The sequence below is a fragment of the Acartia tonsa genome, chromosome 11 (genome assembly GCF_053477335.1).
Source record: "Acartia tonsa isolate MP-2025a chromosome 11, ASM5347733v1, whole genome shotgun sequence".
NCBI lineage: Eukaryota > Metazoa > Arthropoda > Copepoda > Calanoida > Acartiidae > Acartia > Acartia tonsa.
The window spans coordinates 5125392-5148837 of record NC_137270.1 but is presented as its reverse complement, the minus strand read 5'-3'; the positions used below and the strand labels follow the sequence as shown (position 1 = coordinate 5148837).

The 23446-nt window shown below is 36.3% G+C and overlaps 1 protein-coding gene across 1 annotated transcript; it reads left to right on the top strand.

The window, feature by feature from the left end:
- Positions 1-410: 410 nt before the first annotated feature.
- Tbp (TATA binding protein) lies at positions 411-23441 on the top strand. Its single transcript, XM_080176148.1, has 8 exons — positions 411-603; positions 997-1115; positions 2403-2584; positions 21018-21097; positions 21625-21755; positions 22305-22364; positions 22716-22779; positions 23229-23441. The coding sequence occupies exons 1-8, from the start codon at positions 473-475 to the stop codon at positions 23368-23370; spliced, it is 909 nt and encodes a 302-aa protein (XP_080032274.1). The 5' UTR covers positions 411-472; the 3' UTR covers positions 23371-23441.
- Positions 23442-23446: the final 5 nt, after the last annotated feature.

Here is a 23446-nt window from a genome sequence, read left to right as displayed (position 1 = left end):
GACGCTAACAATTGAATTTTCATAATCCAAGGAAAGCTGTCTATAATACGATGCAATAAAGAGAAGTGTAGGTTTCTGGTAGAATCCGTAAAAATGTGTGTTTTAAGGCTTAAAAATAGTAGTAGAACGATAATACTCACTAAATATGTGTATTTCTTATTGAAAAGAACTATAGACAAAATTTTTTTTTTAAGTTAACATAAATTTTTATCGTTCTACTACTGTTTTTAACTTATAACACATAACCTTTACGGATTTTACCAAAACCTACCCCTCTCTTTATTCTATGTTATTATCTTATGAAGTAACCGTAATTACTTTCAGAAATAAAAATAAATCTGAATAATAGTTAAAAAGGTTTTTACTACGAAGCGTTGACCCTCCAAAAATACCTATCCTGCGCTTTGTGTGAAATAATATTCAATATAGCTCATGTAATTTTCATAGATATACCTAACAAAACTCCGCCAAAATGGATAACATGTTACCGTCGCCCTCCCTGGAGGATATAGACATAGGGACCCCCCACCATCCTCTGGAAGAAGATCAGATGATTGCCCCCTCGGCCCAGGAACAACAGAATCGTGGCAATAATGTTTACAGGAACTTGTTGGTTTCATTTCATCTTTTTTTTTTTGCAATTGTTTAACATAATTTTACTCAAGCTGATTGATTATTGACATACCTACCAAATTCTCTATAATTTTATAATTGGAGAAGTAGGGTAGGGCAGAAAAATAGAATAAAATCACTATAAAGGCTCCAAACGATCAAGCAGAACATATTTGAAGCTTCTCTTATATTTTAAGCGCCAGACAAAAAAAATCGTAAGGTACTAATTAATAGGTATATAGGAAAAAGGACATCGACCGTAAATTTGATGAACCTAATTTTTTTAGAGACACATTTAATTCCATCTTGTTTTTTGTTATTAAAGTAAAAGCATAAAAGTAGAAGGTTAAGAAATACAATCAAATCAACAATGTTCGAAATTAGTTTCGGTTTCACCCCCCAGAATATGTTAAGTTCTGGTTCCACCCCTCATAATTTACTGGGAAGTACACCACATAACCTTCTGTCCTCAAGCGGAGCCACACCAAGAGGCCTTGATCAAGGTAATAGTATTTTAATGAAGAATAGGATGGCAAGTTTTAATTTTATTTGTCAAAGAAGATCTTCTTTGTTATTTGTTCTTATGTTAAGGTTCAGAATCATAGATTTCTCTCAGATAATTCGATTCCTTAACATATGAAAATCCACACCAAAATTTAGATTTTCCAGATTGGTCTCTTAGTTCATTTTAAAAATTCTCATCATCATTACTTAAGTTATTTGAAATATAACAAGGATATTTTCAATAACAAACTAACAAACATTTTGAAATTAATAACAAGGATGAAAACATCTATTAATACCAAAGCACATATAGAATAAAAATAATGAACAAAATATCTAGCTTGAAAGGTCAAAGGGACTTTAAATAATTAGGTATTCTTTTATGAGTGGATAAGTACCTATGTGTCATGGAAACTTTACAAAAAAATTAAGCTTCATACCTTTAATAGTAGCTGAGAAAATTATGTTTCCCCTTAGCCAAACAGACGTACAAATCAATTATAGATAATCATCACTGCTTATATAAAAAAAGGGAAAGGGCTTATCCATATTACGAAAGGGGTAGATTTAAGTGAAGGGAGATATGTTTACGCATATGCGCTTTACACTCATCGAAGAAATCGACAGATATAAAGTTAAGGTATAAACATTTTATACCTTGTAAAGCTAATAATATAACATAAGGGGGGGGGGGGGGGGTTTAATGCAACCATCTCGTAATCAATGTATAAATGGCACTTATAATTTGAATTTCGATATAAAATTTTGCATGAGTAATCCTTGGTAGGTCTATTTTCCCTAAATCGAACAAAAAGTTGGAAAAGTAACAGCTAACGGCTGGCAGCTTAGCCGCTTAGTAATTTTTTGGCTTTTTTCTATGGAAATAAATCACGAAACCTCTCTCCACATAATGCTCTTTTCCGATCCAAAAAGTTTTTAAACGATTCTAGCCGGTAGTTGCTGGTACAAGAAATCTAAAAAAATATTTTTTGTATCATTTCACATGATTTAAAGCAAAAATATGTTTTAAAATGTTGATTTCTACGTAATTTTTGACAGATTTGCCCTAAAAATAGCCATAAAACGGCTAAACGGCTGAGCCGTTAGCTGTTACTTTTTCAACTTTTTGTTCGATTTAGGGAAAATAGACCTACCAAGGATTACTCATGCAAAATTTCAGATCGAAATTCGAATTCTAAGTGCCATTATACATTGATTACGAGATGGTTGCATTAAACCCCCCCCCCCCCTTATGAATTGCACTAACAGCAATTTAATTTTTTTAGGAGGTCTACTAGGCTCTACAACACCGCAGCAGCCCGCCCACCACTATGCCCCAGTGCCAACCATCCCAGCACCCCCCTCACCCGCCATGCAGTCCATGCCGACACCGGTGGCCAACGACATCGTACCTCAGCTACAAAATATTGTCTCAACAGTTAACATGGGCTGTATTCTAGATCTCAAGGAATTCATAAAAAAAAGCAAAACTAGTTAGATTTTACTAATCATTTCTATTCTTTTTCTACAGGTATAATTATTCGAAAAATACTTAGCCATAAATTGTAAAAAATTTTCTAAATGAAAAAAAATCAACAAAAAATATAGGGTAAAGCGGGGCGATCTCGGTTTTGAGGTGAAGTTGGTATTTTTTTGACTACCTTCATTAAATGACATTTTTCTCCATGTTCTAATCGACTGACAGAAAAAAAACATAAAATCAAATTTGTTCCTTATTAAATTGCCTACAAAAAAGTATAAAATTTTTGTGAGATGAATTTTTAGGGTACTTATTAAGTCTTAAAGTCGGACGACAAAAAAAATTTTTTTCGATTTTTTTGCTTCGGTCGGAAAAACGGTAAGTTGGACAAAAACTGGTAAGAGCTAGAGCTTAGAAGTCTTCAGGGGACTTATTAAGAATCTAATAGGCTATCCATTTCCGTTTAAAACTTTAAAAAAGCTTGTATAGTTTTTTCTAAAATCGACTAAAAGTGAAGCGGGGCGAATTCGGTTTTTTCACTTTTTATACTAACTTTTTCAATTTTATATAAAAAAGTGAAATTTTCGAGAAAAAAAGTCAAATTTCTCGTACTTAGAAAAAATTTTTTTTTGTAGAAAAAATTGTCCGATCTTCATAATTTTTTTGTGAATGCTCTTTATTACATTTAGCAACTTTAACCTTTAGGGCATGCTGTAATTAAATCAATGTGTCATAGGTTTTTTGAAGCTGGAAAATCGACCACAGATTTTGCCAAACTTTCTCTTTTTTTCAACTTGATTTTTTTAGGAAATTTTGCTAATAGAACTAATTTTTTTTTAGCCAAATCTATGCAAAATTGCCTGAATTTTAAGGATCAGGCCTTTAAAGTCATAAAAAGTTATTTTTTCTAGTAGTATTTTTATGTTTTTTATCAAAAAAATTTTCGAAAAAAAAGTCAAATTTCGCGTACTTCGGAAAAATTATTTTTTTGGTAGAAAAAATTGACCTATCTTCATAATTTTTTTGTGAATACTCTTTATTACATTTAGCAACTTTTACCTTTTGGGCATGTAAAATACGCCATAAGTACCTTTTTAACATTAACACCATAAGAATCTAATACCACTGCACATGGCCTAGCCACAACATACTTTCAAACTCTCTCTGAAAATAAAACATGAAGATTAAACAATGAATAGAAACAGAAGGTAAAAACCCCAAGAGTGTTTTTACTCTCTGAAATATAGATAAACATAATTAAGTATTAATATTTTATTACAACAAACATAGTTAAAACTTGGCCTTCCTGTTACTACACCAGGTCATATAACTTGATCTTTTACAAACATTAATACAGATATCTTTGGCCTTCCTGGCACTTCAGGTACACAATAAATCTTTGGGCTTCCTGACACTTCAGGTATTAAATAAACTCTCCATCTAAAATATGTAGACACAATGAATCACAAACATTTATATCAATTTCTTTTTGTGACTCTTTTTCTTCCCTCCTTCATACAGAGAAACCAAAGCATCATACTGTTCTGAGATTCTGTCCAACTCAGCTTTTACTTGCTTGAAGCCATCATTAAGATAATCTTTGTCAGCCTTCAGCCGCTCAACATGGTCATCTAGTTCTCTGTTATCATACCTAGACGCTTCAAGATCATTCTCCAGATCTTCTATGATCCTGTTCTTTTCCTCAATGTCTCTGTCCAGATCATATACTTCCTTCTCATAGTCTTCAGCCTTGTCCCTCCACTCTCTACTTTCATCTTCCTTCCTTTCACATCTATTTCTCCAATAGTCTCTGTCAACCCTTAGCCTGCTTACGTCATCTGTAAGGTTGTCTATTTCACGCTCTAAAGTCATCATATTATAATTTCTTTCTCTGTCCTCTGGACGCAAACTGATCCCTTCATCAGTTGAAGCTCTTGATACAGTTCTGCTGGTGGATGTTGAAGATGCACCAGAATATGCTGCTTGAGCAGCAGGGTCTGCTTCCATATTCAACCGATGCGCCACAGAAGCTCTCACCCTAACTATCATTGGATCATGTCGGGTCACTAGTCTCACGGCAGGTGTCCTACCTCTCCTGCTGAGCTGATTCATAGCTATTTCATTTACTGAAGCAGGACGCTCCCTACAGTGCTCAGGGGCTAAACCGCGACTAATTAAAATATCAAGCATGTAATCATCTGTTCTCCACCCAGGTGTAACATGTAGCGGCGGCGGGATTACTTCTCTCACACCCTGAGGGCTTGATGGCCTGTTGATGCTACAAAAACCAGTTTTGAATTGTTCAATCGTAAATTTTCTGATCTTTGCCAAGCCCTCCGATGATAAAGTTCGTCCTAGCCCCACCTTTGTTCTGTACTCTTCCCACATTGGGCCTTTACAATATAATGTGTAGCCACTACCTAAAGGTTTCATCAAAAATCTGTGCAAATTGAATGGACCCATGTTGTCCCGCAGGGTTTCTCTCCTTATGAAAACATTAAGCTCACCTATCTCCGGACAAACATTACAATGTTCCGGGACAAAGTGATATTACCACCAAGTACCTTATGGAACAGGTTCTTTATACGCTGCCAACGCCAATACTTTATTCCCTCATCTTTAAGCACTCTCAAGTATAATCTGTAATATGACAATAAATTAAAACCCCAAACAAGTTGGTTTCACTTCTGCAATATGTATATATGTAATAAAAACCATAGACAAATAATAACGCAATAATAAGTGAGGTACACATCAATCAAATCATAGATAAATATAATTTTATTAAACATAAAATTACACAGCACATATATAAATTAAACATTGACAATCAGCATTCTTGTGATCACAAAGACCTAAACATAATAAAAACATATCAATATATAAAATACAAGCATTAACTACCACTCCTCCTGTTTCTTTCTTCTCCTCCTCTTTCTACTCCATCTTCTCCAGCCTCTCCTTCTTGCTCAACCTCTCCTTCTTACTCTCAAACTGCTTACTATGCATGACCTCCAACATCTCCATAAAACTCTTCCTCTCAGACCTCCATTCTTCTCTCTGCCTCTTCCACTCTTCAGTATCAAGCCACTGCTGTTCTCTCTCTCGCCTAATCGCCCGGGAATCATCCCTAGCCCTCGCCTCAAACACCGACACCATACTCTCTTTACGCCGCACATCTTCTCTGGCCAACTCAAGCTCCTTCTTGACATTGTCACGCTCCTTACGGACACGTACCAAGTCCGCCTCCACCTGCTGCACCTGCGATTTCAGGCTTGAAATCTGCAGCACCATAGACCTGGCAGTCCCAGCCTCCAGCTCAACAGTGGTTATTAAATTACCGCTGGAGTCTCTGGGCGCACGCCCTCTGCCCCGGCCTCTACCCTTCGCCGGCCTCGCAGAAACTGCCGCCTCCGCCTTGTCCTTTCCACATGACATGGAACGGCCTCTCTTGGCACCTCTACCTGCCTTCACAACAGGCGCCACAGCCGCCTGGGCAACAGACACAACGCCCCCGTTGACCACCGCACTCTCCTGCACCTCCTGGACATCCTCCACGGCCTTCACCACCTTCTTTGCCTTCTTGGGAACAGACATGGTGTACCCCAAGGATTCCAAAAGTTCACAGCTGCTACGGCTCTGGCAATAAGCCGCCGTAGCCCATAGTGGCAACGGCATCACGTCCTGGAAAGGAACGGATGGCGTGTGCTCCACGTCGAAGCCGCCAGCATGTAAACGCAGAAGTCTACCTTCATAGCGTTTCATGCCCTCAACCGACATCTGCGCCCCTAGGCCCGCGTCCGCGGAAAATTCCGCATAGCAGGGACCATAGACCACCCACTGACGGGATTGGCGCGCCATAAAGGTACGGTGCAAATTAAGAACACCGTACCCATGGGAGACCGATTGGGTCCAGATGTGGCTGTTGACGGCCTGGACGTGTTCCCAGTACATAAAGCTGGCGGGTATAAACCTCAGGGTTGGTATTACAACCTGATGTTTAGTCCCCAAGAACAGCTTTATGACCTTGTCGACAAGACCACAGATCTTGTCGACGGGAAGCACTCCAATTAGATATTGGACGCCAGGTATAGACACCCGCTGGGGTGTACTTCTACCAACTATGGACTGAACTAGGTCCAGTAACTGAGACTCAGACCGCTCACAACATGTGATCCATGTGACGTCCACCGGCCAGCCAAACCCCTCTTCGACGTCGCTGATGGTGGTATGCGTGGTGCCCTCCATCAATTGCACCTCTCTTTGAATCATAGCATCCATGGCGAGCTAAAAATTAAAATAACACTATTTAATGTGTCACAAAAATAATGATTCTCGTCCGATGGTATGAGTCTTAAAAACTGAGTTATGCTTGTAGAAAAAAATTAAGTTAGATTTAAAAAAAAAAAAAACTTAAAACTCAAGAAATGATGTTAAATTCGTCGTGAAACTATGGTTTTTAATTACTTTAATTACTAAAAGATAAAATAAAAACACATATAAAGTCATTTTTAAAGAAACTATTTCACTTTTACGAAACAAAATAAATTTACTAATTGTGTATTTATAAAAGCAAGTATTTAACATTGCTCGTAAACAATAAATCATAATATTAGAACTTGTCTTTAAAAAGTCGATAAAATGGCAGTTTATTACCTTAGAGTAGTCAAGAAAAGACTAGTGAATTATTCTAGTGTGTAAACTGGAATGATTTATTATTGAAAAAATACACAAAAAGTAAAATATTCTATTTAATTCACATTTTTAAAAGAATTTTAACTGTTTCCGTAATTTTTAATACACGTAAACTGATTTTCACGCGCTTCATGCCGCGTTCATTTTTATGCGTATTTTAGCATAAAGATACAGCCATTCTTGAATCTATTTATTTGATAAGAATGAAAGTTGTCGCCTAATATTTGTTGAGCCTTAAAAATAAAATACGTTTCTAAACGCATATTCGTTAAACAAAAATTGTTAATGTATTAAATAACAAAAATATTCATAAAATAGATTTTTATTTACAACAAAAGAAATACTTTTATGTACTTTAGGCTTAAAAAAAAAAGAAACTTGACATGCATTCAGTGACTTTTTAGAGTCCCTTGATTGCATTGAAGATTTCTTTTGGAATCTTCCCACTTTGCATAGATTCTACCAGATTCTGACTGTTAGCTCCAAGCTTTGTCAGCGGATCTGCAATCTGATACTTTCCTTCAAGCCAAATCAACTGCTTCAACTCATTTGCTTTCAACATCTGCTTGATCACACCAATCTCTCTCCTCAACTTTCTCTCTTGCACATCTGTAGTAGAATGCACACTCTCAAAAGTGTCCTTGTTGTCTATGATAGCTCTAACTGGTATGATACCTTCCTTGCCCAACAACTGCTCTAGGGTCCATTTAAAAGCAATTGCAGCATCAAGACCTTTTGTCAGACTGATGGCTTCTGCTGCCAATGTGGATGTAACCACTCTATCAATCTTGTTTGCCCTCCAGTCAATAGGAGCACATCTTCCATCTTCTGGTCTAACTAGGAATAACACATATCCTTGTGTGCTATCAGTTCCTCCATTCAAGTTTCCATATGATGCATCTGTAAACAACCAGATCTCTGATTTGCTTATATCCTCCATGTTTGAGAAACGAAGTACTGCCTCATTCTTTTTCAAATTAACTAATGAGGTCTTTGCATACTTCAGATCAGCAACAGTGCCTCCTTTAAAATGAGTAGAGCATGCAATCATGTTGAAAGAAAGATCTGGACGTGTAGAACGCACAGTCCAGTTTAGTTGACCTGTCATCTTTCTCAGCAAAGACAGTTCATCAAAAGTCATGTCTGCCTTTGTCTGCTTCATTCTCTGTGGATCAAACACTGGAATTGTTATTCCTTCTACATAATCAGACTGGTCTAAGGTTACACCATTCTTGTCTTGATTAAGCTGAAAGCCTGTGTACATGAAACTTCCACGCTCAGATTTGCCAACCATAAAGGTGTTCAGAATTTGTGGCAATATAGTGGTGTGAAAATATTCACCTCCTGCATTCAAAAAATCATCAACGTGAAGACCAACCAAAGCTTCCAGTTCTCCATCTTTCATTAGAAAGAACAGTCCTGAATCATAAGTACACTTCTGGAAACCTAATTTCGTAAGTACATCTTCTACTCTTGTGTACCATTGTCTGCTTGCATCTCTCAAACCATACAGACATTTGTTTAGGAGCCACAAAATGTCAATTGCATTTGCTTCTTTTGGAGGTTTAACATACACTTTTCTTTCCAAACGTGTACCTTGAAGGAAAGCACTTTTCACATCAACAGTTTCTATAGTCCAACCTTTAGCTGAGGCAATGGTTAGAAGTATCCTCAAAGAATATTTCTGCATTGTTGGCGATTCCTTGGGATGCTCATCTTCCTCTTGAAATCCCCTAGCTGTCAGTCTGGCTTTGACCTCCTTGCCTTTCATGGTCAATACCCATGTGGTGGTAATCCTATTTTGACCTTCGTCCTTGACCTCTTGATAAGTGTCAAAATCTTTAAGCTTTTGTAGCTCTAAGTCTTTAGCTGCTATGCATTCCGGAGAATCTTTCATCTCTTTTGGCATCATTACTGCTAAAACTTCTTCATGCACCCAAGTTGCAAGCACTTGTTCTTCATTTAGACTAACTAGGTTATCATTGGCTTCTGCAGTTATCTCTTTTCCATTATCAAGTCTTATATCATAAGCCTCTTCTTGTTCTTCTGGTGGAGTCTGCGTTTCTTTGCGCACTTCTTGTCTTGCAAAATCTGCTGAGAACTGCTTGCCTGAATCCAGTTTTACATTGTACCAATGCTTATATTTACCTACTCTCTTGCCAGCTTGTCCCAGAACAATGCCTCTTTCCCATTTACCATTTTCCTTGAACTCAATCCTTTGATTGGTTTTAAACTTTTCTGGACTTGCTAGAGTTTGGCTAGGTTCACTACCATTTGTTGAATTAGTTGGGTCATTTGTAACTGTTGTTGTATTTTCTGTAGAATCTTCGTTACTATCATCCTCTGTAACGTTTTCTGCTTCGTTTTCTGCTTCATTTTCAGCTTCCTCACTAGCTTCCTCCCTTGCTTCTTGAAAGTTCTCATTATCTTCATCAGATGATTCCTCCATTTTGAATTGTTCTCTCTGATCTTTCAATGGTGATTTCTGCTCTGACATCTCACCCCTCTTGATCTTCTCAAGTTGCTCTTCCTCATCCTTAAGCCTTTCAGACAGGGTCTGTCCTGCTGGCCAAAGCCTGTTTGCACTAACTCTGACATAACTTGATGATGTCCTGATTCCAATTACCTTTCCATCCTGGAAGATAACTTTAGCTGGTCCCAGCCACTTGTCATCCTTGTCTCTTCTGTAATATACTAGCTCTCCAGGCTTGTAATCTCTGTTCACTGCTCTCATTTTTAGCCTCAGTGCCAGTTTCAACTTTTCACACTTCTCTGCCTTAGCAAAAGCAGCTCTTGTAGCATGTAGGGCTTTTATGTTTTCTATCAAAGCTCTACTTGTTGGCTCAACCTGAGATGCTGGGATGGGATCTGTCATAATACTAGGCAGTCTTGGTGCTCTTCCAAATGTTAGTTCAAAGGCTGTATAACCATAAACATTTGTCAACGAGTTCTTTACTGCACATGCCCAAGCAATCACTTGCTCCAATGGCATTTCAGGATGATCTCTTTCTAGACATTCACCCACATTGTCAACAGTTGAGTGTGCCTTTTCCTGATGACCGTTTTGCCAGGGGCTGCAAGCGGCTGTGGTTGCATGATATATGTTCAGCATTGCACATGCTTCTTGTACCGCTTCATTTACAAATTCGCCTCCATTATCCGTTAGAATTATATCAGGTGCAGTAAAATACCTGATCCAATCCGAAAACAATTTGTCAACAATTGTTTCAGGTTTCTTGTTTCTAATTACTGAGCCCACTGTATACCTTGTAAACATGTCCACAAAGTATAGCACATAATGCTTGTCATCCCATTTCTTCAAATCCATTGTGAGAATGTGATTGAAATCCTTTGCCATAGGAAGGCTAACTGCTGGCCTGTCTGGATTGCGTTTTCTCAATATACAACCCTCACATCCATCTATTATTTTGTCAATCATTGCACTGAATTTTGGATCCCATTGCTCTGCTGACTTCAACAGATTCACAAATACTCTCTTCGGCCTGTGGCCAAACTGCTTATGCAGTTTCTGCAAAAGTTTCAGCTGGCTTTCTGTATTCTCTTTCAACATATTAACCGCGTATATCTCCTGCATTAGCATTGTATCATGATGTTCATTGTCTCCAAACAAATTGAGAATGAAATGCCCTGCTGATGTTGTATCTACTCTTATGGGCTTGCCGTTGACTGTGGCTGTGTCATCTGCCATGTTTAGTGAGATACCTAGCTGTTTCATGTGAGTCTTGGACATGAGCAATGGTATATCGGAGTCAATTATATCAACTGAGATGAGATGACGTTCTCCTGCCACTATGATAGGGATTGTGTAAGCTTGCATTGTTGGAAGTATTCCTTGGTTTCCAAATTGAAAAGTTTTCTTACTTTTATAAGGACCTTGGATTTGATTCTTGAGCTCACTGGGAACTGACGACAAAAATATGTCCATCCACTTCTTTCCAGCCACGGATGCCGTGCAACAGGAGTCTAATGCAGCACAATTAATGGATTCTGCTGTAAACCTGCTTAGCTCTTCTTTGTTCGTTGTGAACAGCACTTTTTCAATCTGATCTGGTTGGCTGTCATCATTATCATCCTCTGGTTCTTGCACAACTTTCTCAAATTGCGATAAAAGTGCGTCTTCTTCGTCGGAGTTTTGTGTTTGTATTAAAAACACCCTTCCCTTTTTACGGTTCGTGTTATTTGCGCTATTTTGTCCGTTGTTTCCGCTATATTGTCCATTTAATGATTTCTTATAATCTGGACAATCCCTCTGAAAGTGCCTGAATGAACCACAATATTTACATTTAAGTGGTTTACCAGTAGCGGGATTTAGCTGATTAACGTTGGCATCCCTGTTATTGGGAACATTGCGCGCGCCATTTTGAGCTGTATTGGACGACGACTTTCGCGTATTATTATTATAATTGTTATTATTATAATTGCTTGTGTAATTCTTTTTATATGAATTATTCTTTTGCCAAGCGGCGAAAGCTTCCTGGTGGTCCGCAATAAACGCATCGGCGTTTGACTGCACTGGCTCACCCGTACAAATGTTGCCAAGGCTATCTGACAACATTTCTTTTATCTTTTTCTTAACTGCGTTGTACATTGTCCCTTTTCCAGCTTCTTTTTCGATATCCATCACGGCTTTAACTAACGTAGCCTGTGTATGATCGAGTTTAGCTGCTACCGCTACGATAAATGCGCTACACGTATCCGTAAAAGTTATTCCCGATTGCTTACATTTATTGTAGTATCTCTCATGTTCTTTCAAATAATCCAAAATTGTCTGTCCTGGACGTCTTCTGTAGTTAAAAATCTTTTCAAACGCTTCAAGTTCGTCTATCCTTGCCTCTTTACCTATGTGCCCATCGAGAAAGGCAATGACCTTGTCTACACCCAGCGGATCTCCTATTAGAGACTCGACAGGGTGGACGTTAAAAAGGTCAGTCTGAATCAAATTACCGAAAGTAATTGATTCATCAGGGACGGCGTATGCCAACATCGCCCCTTGCTTCTCGGGCTTATAGTCCGTTATCCCCTTCCATAGTAACACATTATTCTTGTACGCCTGGTAGGTTTGAAAATTATTCAGATTCGGCGCCTCCGCCCCTACCTTACAGTTTTCCGCCATTTTTGCTTCCCTGCTTGGGGTTTTTGCACACCTTTTTACAGGCTAGTTAACACAATCCTTATTAGCACACTACTTTTTATTGTAGTTGTTATTGTTGCGCTACTTACACCTAGCTATACACCTTTATTTAGTAAGGATAGATAGGCTATTATTATTGTTGCGCTATTTATAGCATCAATCTGACAAAAGAAACAAACACTAATTTACTAGCTGCGCTACCTATTCTTTATTATAGGCTTGTTAACAATATTAAAACACACTCTTTGCGAGCTCTAATAAGGATTTATTATACTTAATAACACTATTATCTTTATTCAATAGTTTAGCTCACTGGACAAAAGACATAAAGTATAGGTTCATAAAATACTTGGAGTATTTCAAATAGTGCCGTAGATCTTTTTCTTATAATTCTCCCTTTATAGAAAATTATAAAAATAAAACGCTCTGCTACTACTGATATTACCACCAAGTACCTTATGGAACAGGTTCTTTATACGCTGCCAACGCCAATACTTTATTCCCTCATCTTTAAGCACTCTCAAGTATAATCTGTAATATGACAATAAATTAAAACCCCAAACAAGTTGGTTTCACTTCTGCAATATGTATATATGTAATAAAAACCATAGACAAATAATAACGCAATAATAAGTGAGGTACACATCAATCAAATCATAGATAAATATAATTTTATTAAACATAAAATTACACAGCACATATATAAATTAAACATTGACAATCAGCATTCTTGTGATCACAAAGACCTAAACATAATAAAAACATATCAATATATAAAATACAAGCACAAAGTACATGGTAGGTACCTGTAACTGATGAACTCCAATTTTTCTGTTCTCTTCAAAGATTGTGCGTAATTCCCCTTCAATGACTTCACGAGCCAATCCTCCTGCGTAACGTTGATATATGCTCACAATTATTTTTTTAGGAACAATTGTGTCTCTTATGATCCTCAAAATCTCTTTGGTCGTATCAAAAATAGATGGCAAGTGCAATGTTCTCCATTCTATACCCAGATCCTTCACATTCCAATCACTCGGGGGCATGTTTAAGTTGGAGACGATTATCTGTAAACATGGCTTACCTTTCTGCTTGACATTCACGGCTACGGGAATTTCATTTGAGTTACCTTTCACAGGTTCTGGTTCTATTGTCATTTCTATGTCCGGGGTGTCATGAGTTTTCTCCTCTACAATAGGAGTAAAAGGCTCCTGGTTGATATCCTCCTCAAAAACAGCTAGTTCCTCTTCTTCTCCAAAAATCATATCATGCTCCTCAATATTTAAATTTAAATCGCTATCCATGTTGAAAATTCTGCAATAAAAACAAAACAAAAATCAATCATCACTGTATTTTAAATATGTAGTGATAATAATAGACTGTGGGTATTTGATAAAAATAGGGATAATAAAATATAAATTGCAGCAGTGCCAAAACAAATATTTATATACAAAACATACTTTAATCTTACAAGCTAAGAATAATTCCTTGAACTTTCCATATGCCAATACAAAAAAAATGTAGGGGAAAATAAAGACAAAAAAAAACTTCTTATGATGAATAACTTTCATCATAAATAAATTAAACACTTAAACCGGTCTAGAATTAAACTTAACAAATAAAAAAATCTTTTTTTACATTAGCAAATAAAACTTTTAATAATGAAGAAACTGTTTAAGTAAGAAAGAAAATTATTTCCATTCGATACGCATGCCGTTTTGTTTACATAATTGATGCGCCCGTGTGTGTGTTGTGAATTTGTTAGTTTGCGGCATTTATATAGTGATCCCAGATGCCCTAAAATGGCGCGATTTTTCTGTAATTTCGTACTTTTTGGCATATGGATAAAAAAAAAACTTTAATTTAATTAATTAGTGCAAGATCTTCTGCACTAATCCTACCTTCTTGTAAGATTTGCAAAATTGGCAGTTTATCTACCCCTTTTTTGGTTAATACATCTGCAATCATGTGTTTCCCACGGATCCATTTTATTTCAGTGACCATCCCCTGTTCAATCTTTTCTTTCACCATTGCAATGTCAGCTCTTAATTCTCTCTCAGTCACTTCTGATTCAGAATATTCGGCTATTCTGGCTGATCTGTTGTCTGTAATTGCCTTTATTGGTAAATCAAACTTTCCATTGGACAACTCTTTTAGTTGCTTGCGTATTCCAATAGCAGCGTCTAGTCCCCATACTAGAGTTAACGTCTCAGCACCTAAAGTGCTGTTCACTTTGCGTTTTATCTTGTTGCTCTTCCAATCAATGGGGGCACACAGACCTGTTTTAGTATCTACTATCAGAACAATGTAACCTCCACAACTGTCAGTCTTGTCGTTAAGATTTCTGAATGCAGCATCACAATAAAGCCAAATCTGTGCATTAGCTAGGTCTTTGATAGCTGAGATTTTTATAGAGGCATTGGCTTGTAGAAGTTTGGCAAGAGTCTTTTGCGCATGTGCAAGATCTTTCACTTTACCTCCTTTAAAGTGAGTTGACTGTTCTATTAAATCAAAAGAGAATTCTGGCGTTGTTGCTCGGACAGCCCAGTTCAAAATACCTGTAAGCTTCCTTAGGATAGTTAGTTCATCTTGAGTCATTTCATCCTCTTTCCTAAGTAATCTTTTGGCATCAAGATTAGGAACATCAATACCTTTGACGTAGTCTTTTTGGTCTAGAATGATACACTCTGCTGTCTGTTTCATTCTGAAACCTGTATACACAAATTCACCTACTTCAGCTTTGCCAACTTTAAATAGACTTAGAATCTGTGGCATTATTTCTGAATTAAAAAAAGTATTACCAGCATGCAAAAAATCATCCACATGCAAACCTATAAATCCTTGTAAACTCCCATCCTTGACAAGATAAAACAAAGCTGCATCATGACTTGACTTCTTGAAACCCAATTCTTGAAGCTTTCCTTTGACTTTTAGATACCACTGTCTTGAAGCATCTTTTAATCCATATAAACATTTAAGAAGTTTCCAAATTTTATCAGCTATCTTCGCTTCTTTGGGGGGTTCCACATGAACTATCCTCTCTAAACGTGATCCTTGGAGAAATGCAGATTTTACATCTGTGGTCTCTATTATCCAACTCAAAGATACAGCTAGCAGAAGTATCATTCTCATTGAATGTTTCTGAAGGGTTGGAGAATCTTTGGGAAATTCTTCTTCTTCTTGGAAACCACGAGCTGTCAATCTTTCCCTGACTTCATCCCCTTTTTCTGTCAAGACCCAAGTGGTGGTAATCCTATCCTGTCCTACGTCATCAACTATCTCATAAGTATCAAATTCTTTTAGTTTCTCTAATTCCTTGAACTTTGCTTCCATGGCTTCAGGAGAGTTTCTTCTCTCCCTCGGTACCATCACAGCTAACACTTCTTCATCAATCCAACATGTTAAAGCATCTGCATCATTCATGATTCTGATCTGTCTGTTATTGAGATTATCTGTTATTGTATTGCCATTGTCTAGCGTTACAATCCACAATGCTTCATCATCCTCTGTTCTTGTACGTTTCGGGTCTGAGTCATCATCAAGTATCCTTACTTCACGTCTATTGAGATCCTCATTAAAAACATATCCATTATCCAGCTCCACATTGAACCATCCTTCATAAGGTCCTTTCCGTTTTCCTGCTCTATCAATGACTGTTGCTGGCTCCCATTTTCCATTTTCTCTTATCTCAATTCTGTCTCTCCTCACTACTTGCATTCCTGCTTTAATAAGATTTCCATATTCATCCTTGAGATATACCTTTCTTTTTCTCTTCTTTTGATTATTTTCTTTATCATTTTCTGATATAGGTGGTGCATTTGTTGGTTCATTTGATGTTTCTTGTGTTGGTTCATTTGATGAATCTGAATTGTTCTGTTCTATTGACTCTAGGGTATCAGAAGCTTCATCAATTGTGTTTGCTGTTTTTGAGGTTTCCTCCACATCTGCAGATACAGTTCCTGATCCATCACTATGTCCATTGATGTCTTTGATAAGGTTTCCATTACATTTGCTCCTTAATCTTCTTCCATAATGATCATCATTATCATAATCAAAAAGTCTCTTTTTCTGTCCTGCTTTCATCTCCTCACCATGTTGCTGAATTTCTTGCTGTCCTGCTTTAATCTCATCACTTTGTTGCTGAATTTCTTTCTGGATTTTATCATTGTCATCTTTTTCTAGGTTATCATCCCCATTTTTGTTGAATTCTTGTCCAACTTTCAGCACTCTGTTTACACTTGCTTTGTATCCTACACCATTCTGTACTATAGATAGTACCTTTCCATCCTGGTATACTACACGAGCAGGACCTCTCCAAAACTCTTCATTTTCACGCTTGAAATAAACAACATCATTCCTATGAAAAACAGTCAGATTACACCTAATTTTGCTCTTTAATGCTCTTTTCAACCTTTCACATTTATCTTTCTTCGTAAAAGCTTCTCGGGTAGCATAAATTGCGACAACGATATCCTTGAAACTCTTTCCTTGGTTATCATTATCCCAAGTAGCCGGGGGATCATTCAAAATATCAGGTAGTTTGATGTTTCTGCCAAAAACCAATTGATGAGATGAGAATCCCATGACATTGTTCATTGAATTCTTGGCCGTACAGGCCCAAGCAAGGGCTACTTCTAACTTGATTTGCGGCTGATCTCTTTTGACTGATCTTGTCATGACGTCAACTGTGTAATGTGCTTTTTCCATCATGCCGTTTTGCCAAGGACTTTCGGCACCAGTACAATCAGTCCTTATATTGAACTTGGCAGCAAGCGCTTTGATCTCTTCATTCTTAAATTCACCACCGTTGTCTGTGAGTATTAATCCTGGTGTACCAAAAATCTGAACCCAATTCATAAGCAACGCATTAACAACATCTTCTGGTTGTTTTCTTCTTATTATCGTAGCTGTAATGAATCGCGTGAAAGTGTCCATGATATATAAGATATAGATATTGTTTTTCATATCCCATACCTTTATATCCATAGCAATTGCTTCATTGAAGTCTTTGCCTAAAGGCATTGCAACCACCGGTCTATCAGGGTTTCTTCGCCTCATTAGGCACCCCTCACAATTATCTACAATGTCATCAATCATTTTTGAAAATGAATCCTTCCATTTTCCTGCTCCTTTTAACAAATCAACGAATGCTCTTTTCCTTTGATGCCCGAATTGAGCATGGATCTTCCTCAATGTTTTGAGTTGCACTTTCTCGTCTGCATTGTCAAGATCAACAACATGAGCTTCAGATAGTATTACATCATCATCATGAATCAGATCTACAATGTAATGACCTGCTGATGTTGTCTCTAGAATTAAAGGTTTACCTTTTATAAAACCTTTATCTTCTGCTAGATCTAAAGCTATTCCTAACTTTTTCATATCACTCTTTGAAATAAGTAATGGAATGTCTGAGGTAATAGTGTCAACTTCTAGGATGTTCAATTCCCCTCCTATTCTTACCGGCAATTTGTATCTTCCTTTAGATTTTAATGTGCCTTGATTGCCAAACATGAAGTTCCGTTTACTTGGCAGAGGCCCTTGAAGCTTCTCCTTCATTTGCTTTGGCAGAGAATTGACATAAATATCCATCCATTTCTCACCTGCGACCGTGCTGGTACAGCAGGTGTCAAGCGCACCATGATTGATCGTTTCAGATGTAAATCTACTTAATTCATCCTTATCTGCAGTATACAGATTCACGCAGAAGGCACTTTCACTATCAGATTCATTCTTGTCACTTTTTGCATCATCATTGTCTGACAGTTCAAAATAGACTTCCTTTTTCTCATCTGAGCCCTTTTCAACCATTAAAACTTTTTGAAATCTTTTGTTTCCTGCCTTGATGATGTTCTTCTTTTGTTCCTTGTTCTTGTTTTCTTGATTCTCAAAAGCATGCTGACAGTTTTCTATCAAGTGCAGAATGCTTTTGCACGCTAAGCATTCCATAATCTTTCCGTCTTTACCTATTGGGTTTGCTTTGCGTCCTCCATAAGATCCAGAAACTGCGTTTGATTTCTTGTGATCATTGTTGCCATAGTTTTTGGTCTTTTTATAACCTTTTGAATATGAGTTTCTCCCTGCTGGGGGTTTCCAACCTTTGGCAACTAATACTTCATGCTGTTGTTCAGACATTTCTTCTGACAGAAAAGCACTTTCTTCTTTGACAGAGATTTCTGACAGAGAATTTGTTAGCATTTCTTTCAGCTTTGTCTTCATTCTTTCGTAAAGTTTGCCCTTGTTTTCTTTGAATTCTACTGTGCCATAAATAACTTTTAGATCTCTATCTTCAATCCTGCCGGCAATGAGAAGCATGAAAGCCAGACAGCTGTCTGTAAATTCCATGCCCATTTCCTTTACTTTTTTCATTCTTCTGTCAAATTCCAGAATGTACTCTCCAAAGTCTTGTCCTTGTGTTCTATCAAATCTTGTGAAGTCTCGTAAAGTCTTAATTTCTTGTAGGATCGGATCTTTCTGAAGTCTCTTTTTAAGGTATTCCATTATCAAAGTAACTCCTTTTGGATTATTTGTAATATTTTTAAGCCTAACATTTTGTTGGACTTCAGTTCTTAATCCTTCAATATTGAATCTAGATGAGTTCATGGGTATTTCCATGAATAATGCTGGTCCTTGTTTGTGAAGTGGAAGATCTGTGGTTGCAGACCACATCTCCACACACTCTTCAAAATCATCATAATCATTGAAATCATCTAATTTTGGAATTTCTATGTTGTTTCTTCCCCCTTCATAATATTTATATTCTCCTCTTTCTTCAATTTGCGAATTTTCAACTTTCGCGGTTTGCGATTTTTCCCGTTCCTTCCGGGTCGTTGTTTTATGTGACTCTTCTTTGTCCGACATTTTTATCTGAGATCCCTGTCTTGGGGTTTATTTGATCTTTTTACCTTCTTAATATATTTTTTTTAAAAATTATTTATATAAAAAAAAACTTTAGGATATGCACTGATTTTTTTTTAAAGAAAAATAAATAAAAAACGTAATTTTAAGTAAATTAATTTAATTAGAAAAGAAATTAAAAAAAACTTGCTTACGTATTGCCTTACTATCTAACAAAGAAGACGACATTTAGAAACGACATTTATCGCGAAATTTGTTGCCTTTAGTAGTATACTACTTTCCCGGCTTTTGTGTTAAAAGAAATAGATTTGTTCTTTTTCTATCCTCGTTCCGCTTCGAAGAAGAAAATTTATATTCTTTTTATCTAGATTTTTTATTAAAACGCAATTTGAACTTATACTAATGTACGCTTTGATCTTTGTAACTTAAAGTTACTAGCTTGCTATTACGCTATTAATAGACTTTATAAGAAGAACTTATTCCTTGATCTTCATTTGTTTCCGTCTCGCTTTACGAAAATAATTGTTTATTACGCTATAAAAGTTCTTTTCTAAACCAATAACACTTTGTTGGTTTCTATTAGAGCTATTATATTTATATACGTTTGACGCCTTTAAACTATATATAAAATAAAAGCACTTTTACTCTTTGATCTTTCTTTTTCCGTTCCGCTTTACAGAAAAAGAGTGTTAAGTTCTGTTATATTTTTTTTTTTTTTCCTTTTAGAAGCCGCTATATATAACTAAAAGCTTATAAAAAAAAAAACTTGAACTTCATGACTTCCAAGAAGTCACTATTAAACGCCTTTAATTATGACCGATAATTTTTGCTAAGATTCAATCTATTAAATTGCTTGACCTTCGTGCATTCCTACTTTTACCAAAAAAAATAAGAAAAAAAGAGAGATGATTTATGTGTTCTACTATGCCATGTGTGTTTTATATCAAAAACTTATGATGTGCCGTAGACCGTTTTACAACCGTTGCAAAGCTGCTACCATTGTAAAATACGCCATAAGTACCTTTTTAACATTAACACCATAAGAATCTAATACCACTGCACATGGCCTAGCCACAACATACTTTCAAACTCTCTCTGAAAATAAAACATGAAGATTAAACAATGAATAGAAACAGAAGGTAAAAACCCCAAGAGTGTTTTTACTCTCTGAAATATAGATAAACATAATTAAGTATTAATATTTTATTACAACAAACATAGTTAAAACTTGGCCTTCCTGTTACTACACCAGGTCATATAACTTGATCTTTTACAAACATTAATACAGATATCTTTGGCCTTCTTGGCACTTCAGGTACACAATAAATCTTTGGGCTTCCTGACACTTCAGGTATTAAATAAACTCTCCATCTAAAATATGTAGACACAATGAATCACAAACAGGGCATGCTGTAATAAAATCAATACGTCATCGATTTTTCGAAGCTTGAAAATGCCCTACCGACTTCGCCTCAAGGCGGGGCGAAGTCGGTGCCGTTTTAGAGATCAATTTTGACAAACTTCCCAAAGTCCTAGGTTTACGTCCTTTTAGGACCTGATCGACTTTTCCGAGATCTTTCTACTGGTCTTGGTCCCATTTAAAAAAAATAATTTTTACGATTTGCAGGTTCAAAAAACCGAAAAAAACACCGAGTTCGCCCCGCTTTACCCTAGGTACTTAATACTTATGCCTTGCTTTATAAATGAACCATTTAGAAAATTGCCCTGCAGGCCAGAAATGCTGAGTACAATCCAAGACGTTTTGCTGCAGTCATCATGAGAATCAGAGATCCGAGGTAACTTATTTATATCCATAACATCCATTTTTATCACTTTTTTTCCAGCAAGGAATGGGATAACATGGAAAAAATATTTTCAAAACTCTTTAGTTTATTCATATTATTCCCCGGCCCCTCCCACACATTATTTTAGTTTTTTTCACCAAGAAGGGGGAGAAAAAAGGATTTATCTTAATTTTTACATTTTTGCCCCCAACAACATAGTTTTTTTATTATCTGTACCTCTCTTTCTTGTTTATATTTTCTTTTCTTTATTTTTCTGTATTTTTTCTACTCTTCCTTCCATTTATCTCTCTCGCTATTCTTCCTTTTAGTCTCGCTCCTTTTTTTCCGTAATTATATCTGCTATTCTCATACTTTATCTCAACATATCTTTCTCTCTTATTAGTTTCAAAACAGTTGCCTTCCGTCAATATGCCTCTAAAAATTGACTTTTGAATGTCTGCCATTAATGGTTTCACACCCCTTGTGAATTGCTGTGAACACCACAGTTTTAAATTATGACAACACAAAATTGTGTTTAGAACGACGGCCCTTATCTTCCGGTCTGGTAAGATGGTGTGTACAGGAGCCAAGTCAGAAGAACAATCCAGGCTGGCCGCCAGAAAATATGCAAGGATCATTCAGAAACTTGGATTCCCCACTAAATTCAAAGGTAACAGATTATGATAAGTTTTCCAATATGGCTTCAAAACCACTAGACCTAAACTGGTTCTGAGCCATATTGGAATATCTTGTTTCGTATTAAACCTACGCACTTTTGAGTTTATTAAAATTCCCCCCCCCCCCTTCCTCAAAAAAATAGATACCTTCAAAAAATGTTATGTTCTTTTTTCAAACAAAATAAAAAATTACAAGTTTTATTGAAGCAAGCATTTTGTAGTAAATACCATAAAAAATTATTCGACGTCGTCTTTTCTCTGTAACCAAGACAGAAATAACTTTAAATAAATGATAGGTAATAGGTAATGGATTTATTATTAACTGGATCTTACACTTTTTACTTTAATAAAAGTAAAAAACTTTAAGCTTTCTAAAATATCGATCCCCCATCCAACTCTTTTACCTCATCCCCTTTCCTCCTACTGGATAAAAGAACTGACTAATATTTGATTTCTATGTTATTAGCAACATAAATTGATGACAATTTTCCCCCTGGCAATATATCCACGTATATTCTATATCCACGATAATTTATTTTTAGATTTCAAAATTCAGAACATGGTCGGCAGTTGTGATGTTAAATTTCCAATCAGACTGGAAGGTAATATTTTTATTATATTTCAATTTAAACCTATATGGTTCTCTATTATATTGTAGCTTCTCATAGGTCCTGGAAAGGGTTTGGGGGAGTGACCCACTACCCACCCAAGAGAAATTGCTAATAGAGAAAGGGACCCAACCCTTTCCAAAAAATCTTATTTAAACTAAAATTGAAAATGAACAGGGTTGACTTAAACCTCATCCCTCAAGTGCCCCTTTAGGCCTGTACTTATAAAGAGATAGAAAGATTAACAGGTTGATTTAAAGGAAGTAAGTGAGAAAATTTTTTTAAAAAAAGGCTATTTTTCTATTATTATTCAATGATTCCAATTTCTATTATTTTTTTTTTTAGGTCTTGTATTAACCCACAGTCAGTTTTCCAGCTACGAGCCAGAGTTGTTTCCTGGACTTATATACAGGAATCATTCACAATTAGTTTTGAAATTAAAAGGCAAAGCTTTTCTACAATTAGGTGGGGTCTATACGAATGTTCTTACGTAACTGTAGCTCTTCTCGATAATTTTGCAAGTTTTGAGAATTTTTCTGTCGATTTCTAACTTTGCTTGATGATTCCTTTTACAGTTAAGTATGATTTAGAAAGTGTAGCAACCAAAAAGTCTACAAAATGTCTAAACTTATTTTTTTTACTTTTTTGACAAATTTTGCTATTACATACTTCATTAATATCTTGTGCCCCTAACATACAGACAAACTCATAGACATCCTGGTCCTTTTTTATAAGAATTATGTATCCGAAATATTCATCAATCTACTTCGATTGCTTTGATATAATGATACTTATAATAATATGGCAGGTGTCCTGACTTAAAAATTAAATGCATACGATAATTGTGAACCTTTCTTCTAGAATGGTGAAGCCAAAAATTGTTCTGTTAATTTTTGTAAGTGGTAAAGTCGTGCTGACAGGAGCCAAGGTTCGCGGGGAGATTTATGAAGCTTTTGATAACATGTTTCCAATTCTTAAGAATTTCAAAAAGCAACAATAATATTTTTTCATTTTTTTATATTATAAATACCTTTATTTGTTGTACTTTGTCATATTCTATTTTAAAAATAATCGTT

Coding starts and splice junctions, on each gene's coding strand:
- Tbp (XM_080176148.1), top strand. CDS start 473: ATGGATAACATGTTACCGTCGCCCTCCCTGGAGGATATAGACATAGGG. Junction 1,116..2,402: donor ACCAAGAGGCCTTGATCAAG/GTAATAGTATTT, acceptor TAATTTTTTTAG/GAGGTCTACTAGGCTCTACA. Junction 22,365..22,715: donor ATTTCCAATCAGACTGGAAG/GTAATATTTTTA, acceptor TTTTTTTTTTAG/GTCTTGTATTAACCCACAGT.